This window comes from Typopeltis vanoorti, chromosome 12 (assembly GCF_054136105.1).
Source record: "Typopeltis vanoorti isolate ZY-2024b chromosome 12, IOZ_Tvanoo_1.0, whole genome shotgun sequence".
NCBI lineage: Eukaryota > Metazoa > Arthropoda > Arachnida > Uropygi > Thelyphonidae > Typopeltis > Typopeltis vanoorti.
The window spans coordinates 43,631,360-43,644,310 of NC_143560.1; the positions used below are offsets into that span (position 1 = coordinate 43,631,360).

General features: G+C 33.8%; 1 protein-coding gene across 1 annotated transcript in view; it reads left to right on the forward strand.

Annotated features, from left to right (window-relative positions):
- Nup160 (nuclear pore complex protein Nup160) overlaps positions 1-12,951 on the forward strand; it is a 361,484-nt gene that overhangs the window by 194,203 nt on the left and 154,330 nt on the right. Inside the window, exons 18-19 of the mRNA XM_090401602.1 lie at positions 2,281-2,414; positions 9,372-9,430. Of these exons, the coding sequence (XP_090257728.1) occupies positions 2,281-2,414; positions 9,372-9,430 (193 nt within the window). The remainder of the gene's footprint in view (positions 1-2,280; positions 2,415-9,371; positions 9,431-12,951) is intronic.

Here is a 12,951-nt window from a genome sequence, read left to right on the forward strand (position 1 = left end):
TGTTTCGTAAAATGGATAATTTCCTCAGCACACCTTGTGGTATCTAAGTTGTCACACCTTTCAAGATCTTTCTGTCTGTGCTATGATGAATTTTTGAATATTCATATCTACTGTTTCTTTTCTGAAAATATAAATAATATTTAAAATAAATTAATTATTTATAGGTATTGGCATTATTCAAATAATTTCCATTGTTTTCTAACCAATCAATTAATTAAAATTTAAGAACAGTCTTTTAGCGCTGCACACATTACCACTAAACATGATGGCAAAGTAAGGTTATTGTACTTTCCAACAGATAGTGTCAGCGACCAAGGGCAAAAATTTATTGCCACAGGTCAGTAAACACAGCACTCCATTTGTTTCAAAGATTGACACAAAGTGTCTGTGCAACATATATGATGCACCTGGCGATCAACATGTTAGAAATGCTATTTCATCAAGGATTTTGATATTGCAATATTGAATAACATAGTGTTTAACATTATGCACTTACCAACAACTTATATACTGAAAGTTTAAGTCAGTAGCAAACACTAGTGTGCAAATCACTGCTGTAACAAACAAGACATCATGTGATGAACGCCTCGACAGATCGAGGAAAGGATCGTGGTGCTAAGTGAATGGGAACGATCTGTGCATGCATTAAAGAAGAAGTGGGACAAGCAACCAAAGTATGCTCGCTGCCAGTGAGTCCAGAATCCATTGTCGAATTCTTGGATGGTGTGTGTGTGATCCCTGTGACGTACTCGATGGAGCTACTAGGGTTATGATAAGAATTTATCAATAAAGGATAACATATTTCTACTGTAGCACATTACTTCTGAAAAATAATGGTTCTGATTATTTTTAATAAAAATTTTCATGGCATGGCAGTTGAGAACTACTGCTCTAAGCTTGTGCATTACATTACACAAAATTTTTGCTTTCAGAATTTCTAATTTACAGCAATAATTTTTGAATGTACTATAGAAATGAATTATATGATAAATCATACTTGTCGCTTATTTTATTTAGTGAATTCTCTAGTATCTCTGCTCCATTATTACTCTAACTCATTCCACTTTAATGTACTCTAATTAGTTGCTGTTAGCCTGTGCCATATGGATGAACTGAAACTGATGTCAGCAAGTTGAAAGAGGCATAATTTGTTTAGGAATGTCTACTTTCTGGACCGTTTTTAGAGTATTAAACCCTTATAATGTCAGTGTTGAAATTAAAGTGGAAAATAAATGCAAATTTGTTTAAATTTGAGTGGTTGGACGAATTATCTTGAGTCTGAGTCTGATTGAGTCTGAGACGAAATTTGCTCACAAAATGTTTTTAATATGCACATGTGCCAGCAAAAAAAAAGAGGGAATATTGGGTGTAGGGTTTCTTAATGGTACAATAATGCAGTAATGTCAAGGGTGATCGTAATGTCCAAATTCTTTAGGTTAGGAGTATTTTTTTATTAAGGTTTTTGAAGTGAATATAAATTTGTTGAATATGTTTGAATACAAATACAAATTTAAAAAATATACATTTTTTGGATCCTGTTCACAATTCCGTTTTCCACTATTATAATTTAAGGTTTATTACAGGCTTCCAATAAAACTTTCATGAACTGATTGCATTTGTGTTGATTTCAAAAATATCTGTTTTTTTTTTTTTTTGGATCAGACAATTTTTTTTTAAAGTAAAATAGATGACGTGCTTTTTTTTTTTTTTCCTGAAGTTTTATTTATGATAGTGACAAAATAAGCATTATTTTATAAAATTATTATATAAAGAATCATGTACTAGTAAATGTTTATTCAGAATCATTTTTAAAATATTTTGTTCTTTCTGTTTTTAAATGAATCTTTGTTTTGCTGCTTCATTGGTAGTAGGAAACTGTCCAGTTGCTATGGTAGGTAATTATTTGCTGGTGATAGCTGCAGGTAAAGAGTCAAGCAAATGCAGGAGGAGAAAAGGAACCATGGTGTCAAAGTTGAAACTAGCTTGGTATTATAGCAAAAAGGGAAAATTTCACGTCACTTTTCATTACACATATGCATGAACAAATTATATGAATGGATGACTCGTAGAATGGAGAAACTAACTAACTATATAAAATTGTAAGTCCTTTTTTAAGGTCAAATGCATAAAAAAGGGTGGGAAAGGCAGGAACAAAACCTTGGCCACCTGGAAGACTATATAGGATAAAAACAGTCTTTTAAGTGATTTTGTATTTTCTAATGTTTTAATTATGATGATTGGACATATTTTGTATAATAACTGGTGAATTCTCTTTTTTAGTGTGGCTTGTCCACAGAGAAAGCAGAAAAGGTAAAAACAGATATCATTCCATTGACAAGTCTGTTCAACCAAGCTTATTTTGTACTGCTGTGGGCTACAGAATGTAATAGTACACCACTGAACACAGGGATCTTGTAAGTGAAGCTGATTAGAATTATTTATTTATTTTGTTTAGTAGTGAAAAAAATATCCCTTTTGTTTGGTGTTGATAGTGTAAAAATGTGTTGTCAGTTGTTGTTTTGTATATTTACTGTTCTACCTAGTATAATATAGCTCTATTTCTTGTCTACTAAACTTTCCCTTAAATTCTATTCAATTCTCATATACGTGCTCACTTTATGCCTAACCTCAAATCTTCACTTTATTCAACTTAAATATAATCTGCTTATCTTAGGCCTGCAATTAATCCCTTCTATTCTTACCTATGTTTGCTCTGTTAGTGAAAGACCCTTGGATTTTGTCTGTCCACTACAACAAGTTACCAACTCACACCCTGAGTAATTTAGAAAAATTTATTTGTTTTATGACAGCGTCATTCTAAATTATGTATACAGCATGAGAAATTAGGTTTGAATATATGTAAAATCTGAATATTAATATGCTCATTTCTTTAAAAGCTAGTTGTGGCAATTCTTACTTTAATAGGCTCGCAGGTTCAATAATTATTTGGAAACAGTGCATTGGCTGATAGATCAGGCAAGAGATTTACACTAACAAAACATGTTTATTTTAAACTAAGTCAATTGTACAATACATCATTACATTACATCAATTGTACAATTCCGCTCCCGAATTTTTAAGGAGGCCACAACAGTTGCCCACTGTATACAAAACCTTAACAGGAACCAAGGACTAATCTTGCCCGTGATCTGGAAGACCCTTATCAGATCATTCAACTCGCCAGAACTGAATTATAGTGCCAACTATAGAACATTCCTAAATAACAACAAGTGATATCATATCATCCACACTCCATGAATGTATTGTACGCGCTCTGTTCTTTGTTTAATATAATTGGAATCGGTTGATTATAGTTTGTAACAGTTTTTTACTTTTTAGTGCCGTACATCAGTTGTGTACCCTGAAGATGCCAACAGACTTAGTTGGTGAAACTAGTTGGTATAACTTAGTTGTTTATTATATGCACTTGATCAATATAATCCCAATAAAAGTATTTCCAGAGCTTTTTGGTCAAGAAAATCAAACGTTTTTTTAACAAGAGCTACTTCAATTTTTAGAAAGAATCAACTTTCTTCATCCACGCATCAAATTTACATTAGAAAAAAAATATATCCCCACATCACACCCCCTTTCTGGATTTACACATCCAAAAAAAAGAAGACTGTTCCATCTCCACCTCTGTCTATCACAAGCCAACGTTTTCAGGTCGCTACATTCACCATACTTCTGCTCACCATTCCTCTCAAAAATCTGGCATCATTAAATCATTGGTAACCAGAGCACACAGATTTTGCTCCTCCGAGGATTCTCTAAAACAAGAATTGGAAATAATCAAAAACACAGCCACTCTAAATGGATATAATCCCAAAACAACTCAAAAAATCATCAGCAACTTCTCTACACATCAATCTAGACAAGAACAAGCCCATAGAATTCCCTTACCTTATATCAAAGGCATCTCCGAATGGCTCTCGAAAATTTTGAAGAAATACAATCTTACAGCCACCTACAAACCCATCAACCAGATCCACAACCTGCTACCTTTGCCCAAAGACAAACTTTCACCTATGCTACTACCTGGTGTATACAAGGTTCCATGCTCCTGTAAACTCTCTTATTATAGACAGACAGGCAGGTCAGTTTTTAAACGCATTTCAGAACATCAAGACCATATACGCCTCATCAAACCTCAAAAATCAGGCCTAGCTCAACACAGAGTTGAAAATCCAAACCACAAGATCCACTGGGAAAAGACAAAACTCCTACACAGATCTTCATATAAATATGAACGCTTTTATAAGGAAAGTGCTGAAGCCCTACTTCACAGACACCAAATCTAAACCACAATGATGTTCTTGCCATCCCTAAAGTATGGGAAATTGTCATACAAAACTGTGTAAAAATAATGTAACTGTAATTTAATTTTAATTTTATTTAATTAATTTAATTCAATTTAATCTAATTTAAGTTCAGTTTTTCTCATAAACTTCATTTCTGCTGTTGTTAATCTTTGTTTGTCTTTTTGTTTTATTGTCCAGATTTCACTTCCATACATTAAGACTGGTAGGGCTAATGTATTGTATACTTTTAGTCTGGTTTGTTTTTGAAGTAGGTTTGGTTTAAATATAGAGTTAAATAATTATTATGTTGGAGGTTTAATAGATTTTTTACAACACTCAAAAAGAATTAAAATAGAATTTAATACTTCCTATATTTCGTCCTAGTCACTAGGACATCTACGGGGATTACAAAGACAATTAATGTAACATGCACACAAAAACTTACAATACTAAGCCCAACCACGTGGGTGACAATAAAGTTCTATCTAGGTGGAGTGCCCTCTAAGGGCAGTAGTAGGTGGCCTGGAATGTAAGGTGGGACCTCTGGTGATGACTGTTTCCCAAAACTTCGGAAGCTTAACGTAACCGTATTTGTTAAGATTTGGTTGGTTTCTGAGAGCTGCTGGCTGCTTCTAAGAAAAGTCTCTCTTTCTTGAATTTGCTGTGGTGGAGCATGGTGGTTTTCTTCCATGATACTCTGTGGGTGGTGTCCAAAACATGGTCAGTGAAGCCTGAATGGCCATAGTTGTGTTTAACGATGTACGACTTGTGTTCCTCCAGGCGGATGGATGCTGATCTGCCTGTCTGTCCAAAGTACGCAAGCTTACAGGAACAGGGTACTTTGTAAACTCCAGGCAGAGAGAGAGGAGGGAGCTGATCTTTCGTAGAACGGATAAGGGTAGCCAGTTTGCGGTAGGGCTTATATGCTGTGTGTAGGTTATACTTTTTTTTTTAGTATCTTGGCTATTTTTTCCGAAGTGCCACGGATGTAGGGTATGGTGATGGCATTTTTAAATTCTTGTTGATGAGAGGGACGGGGACTGGGGGAGGAATTGATTATTTTTTTGATGCTGTGTTCGCTGTAGCCATTGGAAAGTTCTGTGTATGTGGTTAAGCTCAGTAGTGAGGGCGGTTCCACTGGAACAAAGATTGTGGGCTCTCTTGGTAAGGGAAAGATTGTGGGCTCTTTTGGTAACCACATACACAGAACTTTCCTCTCCAATGGCTACAGCGAACACAGCATCAAAAAAATAATCAATTCCTCCCCCAGTCCCCGTCCCTCTCATCAACAAGAATTTAAAAATGCCATCACCATACCCTACATCCGTGGCACTTCGGAAAAAATAGCCAAGATACTAAAAAAAAAAGTATAACCTACACACAGCATGTAAGCCCTACCGCAAACTGGCTATCCTTATCCGTTCTACGAAAGATCAGCTCCCTCCTCTCTCTCTGCCTGGAGTTTACAAAGTACCCTGTTCCTGTAAGCTTGCGTACTTTGGACAGACAGGCAGATCAGCATCCATCCGCCTGGAGGAACACAAGTCGTACATCGTTAAACACAACTATGGCCATTCAGGCTTGGCTGACCATGTTTTGGACACCACCCACAGAGTATCATGGAAGAAAACCACCATGCTCCACCACAGCAAATTCAAGAAAGAGAGACTTTTCTTAGAAGCAGCAGCAGCTCTCAGAAACCAACCAAATCTTAACAAATACGGTTACGTTAAGCTTCCGAAGTTTTGGGAAACAGTCATCACCAGAGGTCCCACCTTACATTCCAGGCCACCTACTACTGCCCTTAGAGGGCACTCCACCTAGATAGGACTTTATTGTCACCCACGTGGTTGGGCTTAGTATTGTAAGTTTTTGTGTGCATGTTACATTAATTGTCTTTGTAATCCCCCGTAGATGTCCTAGTGACTAGGACGAAATATAGGAAGTATTAAATTCTATTTTAATTCTTTTTGAGTGTTGTAAAAAATCCATTAAACCTCCAACATAATGTCCTCACAGCACTTAAGCCTCTACACAAGAGTTAAATAATTACACCTGTTATTTTTTAATATTTTGCAATTTTTATGTTTATATCTTTTTCATTTTCATATGTGATCATACATCCCAGGTAGTTAAATGAATTCACCTGTTCTAAGATCTTGTTATCTATTACTATTTTAGTTCTTGCTGGATCTTGTCCTTTAAAGGCCATAGTTTTTGATTTTTATGTTGATATTATCATAGTTTAATCTTTGGATATCTCATTTAGATCTAAAATAGCTTTCTGTAAGTTATCTTCCAGATTTTGTAATTATTATTTGGCCGTCGGCAAAGAGGAGAGTGTTTAAGTTTACTGCAGGAGAAAGTTTAATTCCTTGATGTAAATTTTTATTCGATTTTATTATTATTTCATTTAAATAGATATTAAAAGAGTTGCAGAGAGGGGACATCCCTGTCGGACCCCTTGATTTATCTCTCTCGTATATGATAGCTTGTGATTTAATCTTATTTGTATTTGATTATTTTCATATATACTTTTGATAGCTTTTAGGATATTATTTAGTATTTGTCTTTCTTTTAATGTGTTAAATAATATGTTTCTTTTAACTTTGTCAAATGCTTTTTCAAAGTCAATAAATGCAATATGTGTTTCTAAATTGTATTCTCTTCTTTTCTCTATTATTAATTTTAGGCAAAAGGCCGGGTCTATACATGATCATCCTTTTCTAAATCCATTCCGTACTTCTAAAATAAAGTTTTTGGAATATTTCATTAATTTGCTATTTAAGATTCTGCTATTTATTTTGTAACAGGAATTTAGTATACTGATACCTCTATAGTTTTTAAGATCATCTCTATTACCTTTTTTAAAGATAGGAATCACAATTGCTTTTTCCATTCTATTGGGGGGATACCAGTTGAATAAATTTTATTTAAAAATAATAAGAGTCTTTCTTTGAATCTGTTCCTGCGTATTTATATAGTTCTGAACCTAGCTTATCTTGTCCAGGTGATTTTCCGTTTTTTTTTCTTTCAGGCTGATTTCTAATTCTTCTTTAGTTATTTCCTTTTCATTTTCATTAATTGTTTGCCAGTTGTCTTTTTTAAAATATTTGTCTGTCCACAATTCTGTGTAGTAATTTAGAAATTCTTCTGATTTCAATTCGGTGTTTAATTTTATGTTTTCTTTGGTATCTGCATTTAAGTGTTTCAAAATCTTATATACATTGGGTCATATTTTATATAAATCATGTCCTAAATTAGAAACAAATTTATTCCATGATTCTCTATGTCTTTTTCTGACTTCTCTTTTAACTATGGCTCTTATTCTTTTATATTCTATTTCATCTTCTAATCTTTTACTGCTTAACCATTTGTGATAGGTTTCTTTTTTCTTTTTGATTATTTCTTTGGTTGTATCATCCCAGATCTTCAGTTTTTTTCCTTTTATTGAATTTTTTGGTCTTTCCTAAGCTTTCATTTGCTGCTGCATTTAGTATCATTTTTATATTAAGCCATTCTATTTCTATTTCTTCATTTTGCTTTATTTTATCTAGATATTGGTTAATTCTTTGTTCATATAGCCATTGTACATTTGTGTCATTCAATAGTCTAGTTTTATAAACAAATGTTTCAATTTTTCTTTCTGTTCTTGTAACTTGTAGCCATTTAGGTGGTAATCTTAATTTTATTTTAACAAGGAAAATAAATATCCTCTGTGAACTCTAACGTCTAGTGAAAATTTTGATGTCTTTTCATTTAATATAAAGTAATCTAATATTGATTTCCATCCTCTTGCTGCCCAAGTGTATTTATATATGTCTTTATGTTTATAGAAGGAATTCATTATTTTTAGGTTATTATAAACTACAAAGTCAATCAATTTTTTACCATTCCTATTTAGAGTGTGTTCTCCATGTATTCCTATATTATTATTAATTTTTGTGTTTCCAATTCTTGCATTTAAGTCTCCTGCTAAAATTATGTAATCATTTTTATTTATTTTATTATATGTTTTGTAGCTGATTATAAAAATCAATATTATCCTGTTCTCTTCCTTCTTCTGGGGCATATAAACCAATTATTGTTAAATAGCCTCTATCTATTTTTATTCTAGCTTCTATTATTCTTTCATTCCATAATTTATAATGTTTTAACTGTTTTGAAAGGGAGTTATGACTCCTGCTTGTGCTCTTTGGTCTCTGTCGATATTAAACTAAATATATAATTTAAACGTCCAACAACTTTCTGTCTTTGCAGTTTACAAAAAAAATTCACTTCGAAACGGGGATAAAAAAACAACAACTCGTATTCCATTTTTGAAAATTCTGTGGACTCTTCTCTACACATAAAATATATCTTTAGAATCTTGCATTCCTTGATGATCAGAACAAATCAGTATTATATTAGCTAAGCCGAACCAGAGAAATAAGAGTACACAAAAACATCAGTTACTATTTCCCTTCACTGTCACTAAAATGCTATTTTTATTTTCTGCAGTGGGTGTTTGTATTCACAGGGACAGAGATACTACAGAAACTTAAGTGGCATTTAAGTTGATTGGTTTATCTACTCTCACATTCAAAATTCTGAACAGGATTTGGAGAATTGGTGATCATTTTTCTGCACAGGATTTGCAGACAGTGGGTGATAATTTTTTGAGTAGGCAAACAAAAAAAACCTTGGATGTTTCAGGTTTAGAGATATGTAAACTCTCATATATTTTGCATTCTCAATCTTGTGTGGATTCTATTGTAATGACCATCATTAAGGGAGTAATTTCTGGGTAGTACAGAAATTAGCTGTTAATGGCATTCAGCATTATTTGAGAAAGGATTGATGTAAATGCAGTATATATAACAGTTTGGCAGTTTTATGATTTATGTCTTTGTAATTGGATGAATATGGACAAATTTGCAAGGTGAAAGGCAGCAGATAAGGAAAGTTTAAAATACTTAGGTTCCACTTGATTACTTCCATTTTTTTATAAACTTCTATTTCATTTTATAAATAATATTTATAAAATCATTTAGTTTTTAATACTTTTGCATTATTACATGATACTTTTAGAGAGTCAAGTTTAAAACATCTTTCACTATTGGAATACTCTCCATCTAAAGAGAAACCAAGTAAGTATAATTTCTTGTAAATTTATAGTCTGATGTAATTTTGAGTGCTTGAAATTATGGGAAACTTTTTAATATTTTATGTCACGCACTGTGATCGTTATGGCAAACACCATTACAACCAAATGTATATAAAAGCTATTGAAAAAATGAAAGTCCATAGCAGAAATGCTGTTTTCAGCTTGATATTGCATCTAGAGGCATGTCTACATGTCAGTAAATACATGAATATGAAGTGTCTATTGAAATCACTTTTAGATTCTATTGAAATAATATGAATACAAAGTGCGAGTTATTTGATATATTTCATCCATATGGATGTTTCAATAGTTAAAACTTCACTGTAGTGAGCTGCATCTACTATCTGACATCAGATAGCATGTCCTAGAATTATTCATTTGGTTTAATGCAGATGCTTTATTTTTGACTTCATCTAATCCAGCTTACGAGTCATATGTTTCACTACATCTTAGATGGAAGAGTAGCTATCTGACATTTCTAGTGATGGGATCCTCGGAACTGGCTGTGCAGAGTACAGTTTGATTGCTTGCAGTGCTGTGGGTAATACCAGTAGAAGGAAGTTAGAAATTCCTTTTAGCTTTCTTTCTTCCTTCTGTTTTAATTTCTAATTTTAAGTTTTAAAACTGGAAATGAAAACATAGTTAAATATAACCTGAAATATTTTTATACCAGAGTTAAACATAATAGCTCTTCTTGTTTAGTAAAGTTTGGTTTCAGGCTAACCTTATCTAAATTCTGTTTTAAGGTATGTGACAATAAAAAAAGTAAAGTTGGTGTGCTTATCATTTATTTTATCTTATCTGCCCTCTACCCACAATTAAAAACCCAGTGAAACCAGGTTTTTAATTGTGGAGTCAAATCAGCCCAAATTAAGAAATATTATGAAAATATTGCTAGTACATGCACCATTTCTGGCAATATGTAGTATACAAACAGCAGTTCTAGGCATTGAAGGATAGTTCATGTTCATTTCACATGAGCAGTTTGCATTGTTCACATATAGTTCATTTCACTCCTTCTAGAAGGGACAAAGAAAAATTGTCTAGCATATGCACTGCTATTATCTTAGAGCATATGTTTCACATAAGATACCCTCAAGCGTTCTAGACATTTCCAAGGCATTTGATCATGTTTTGTACAAAGGACTACTTACCAAATTATGAGGTAGGTTACAAAAGTTTCCAGCCTGACATACAAAATTCATGCCAATTTTAAAATGCTGTCTGTGACAGGTAGCACCATCTCTGGGGAGGTTAATGTACCAGTTTCAACTCTCTACCTGCGTCATTCAGTTGAAGGCACTTGTTTGACTAACATGTAGCATGTTGTAATGTAAAAAATTGGGTACCCTGCTGTTATAGTTTTTCACCAAAAAAAAGGGCTTTCCCCAAGTGCTATCAAACAGCAATTGGATGGTATTTATGGGGAAGCTTCTCCTTCATATTCCACTGTGAAGGAATGGGCTGAACATTTTTGTCTAGGAAGAGAGATCATCGAAGATGTCCTCGTGATGGTCATCCTGTGGAAGTGATGACTGAGGAAAGTGTCTCTCTTGTTGAAGAGGAACTGCTCAATGACAGATGACTGAAGAGCAAAGAAATCTCAATAGAGTTGAGGCTTTCTACAACAACTATCTTTTGCATTATTCACGAGATGCTTCACAAGTTGGGTGCCCCACTTCTCTCTCTAATTCAGGAGATCATGTGACCTGTTCCTGCAAGTTTTTAGAGCTTTGCCAAGGGAATCAGAAGTGATAGAATCCATTGTCACTGGGGATGAAACCATGGTCCTTTATTATGATCCTCTTTCCAAAATGAAATCCATGGAGTGGCGCAAACCAGGTAAAGCACTGCTGAGAAAAGCTGAGGTCACTCAGTCCACCAATTGTTGCGATGATCCAAGAAGATCATCATGGCAACAATCCCAAAAGATTGTTGCCATGATCTTCTTGATGGACTGAGTGACCTCAGCCTTTCTTGGCGGTGCTTTGCCTGGTTTGCACCACTCCATGGATTCCCTTTTGGAAAGAGGAGCATAATAAAAAGATCTTCATTAATCATTGTCTTAAACAGCAATCTCCACCTCCTTTGCCATATTTCATTGGGTGAGGACTATCTTATTAATTTTAACACCACTTGATCCTGTCTTATTTCACTCAGTACTGAGATCTCTACACATGATAAGATATTTTTTCTTGGAATGACTGATAACTTTGACTTGTCTTGATACATGCACATCACATCCATATCCTCCTCTGTCTCCAAAAAATTGGAGGCAGAGGAGGATATGGATGCGATGTGATGTGCATGTAATGTGACCACCAAAATCCTCTTTAAAAATGATCATTGTTCTTCAAAAAAAAAAAAAAAAGGGGGAGGCTTTCTGGATGAATGGTAACTCCTCTCTCACAAATTTCATACACTTTCTCAATGACATTCTGTTTTTACATTATATCTATTTGACAGGTATTTTCTTGGGTGTTCTAGTGAATTACTTATTTATGTTTTATGTCTAACTAAAAAAAAAATTACATCATTACTAACTTCCTATCTTTCATGTAGTACTATTATATCCTGTACACCCCTTGAGGGTACATGGCAGGAATTTGATGATGATGATGATGATGTTTTATGTCTGTAAATATATGAGCTACTGCTAATCACCATCTGTGTACAACCCAGTTCCAGACATACTAAACCAACTTCTTGCCTGTCTTTTGTCCCATCTATTTCTATTCTTTGAAACAGTATTTTAGGAGAAATGGTCTCCTTCTAAATACTGTAACTTTCGCTAAAAAAAATTATCACTGGATTACTTCTTTCTTTTTAACACCTGTTTGCACATGACACGTGCTATAGGGTTTTCCAGAGTTTCATGATTGGGACTGATATATAAAAAATTACTTTTTTGTACAGTGTATTGGCATGGTATAAACAAATAAGATGCAATGGGTTTTGTTTGCCATGAAAGGTGGAAACTTGATTAAAGCAATGTAAATCTCATTTCTTCTCATTTTGCCTTGTGTTAATCTCAGTGACCTATCACAGCCAAATAACTTGGATTCTTAAATATCTAATTAATGTTCTGCTATGCTTGTCATTTGCATATATTATCTGGCCAGTTTGTCTATTTTGTGAAATGAGCAAAACCTTGTAGGATCCCACTACTTCTTTGTGAGACCAGCTACCACATCTTCAGTTTTCAGCCTTTATAAATTTTTGCATCCTAGACTGGATTCAGACTTGGATCTTACCACTCAAAGGGTGCCATTGATATCCATGGCTCAAATGTATCGACAGAGCTATCAAGGCTCCACAGTGCATTTATCTTTCAATTTGGATGATGTGCTTTTGAATAAAACTACATCATCCAGATTAAAGGATAAACATCAGCTACTCTTAGCTGTTCCTTATTTTGTGTCTTCCAAATACACAACATTTTTATTATTTATTTTATTTATTTTTTTATTTTTGAGGAAGTTTCCCAAATATTTGCATAATTTG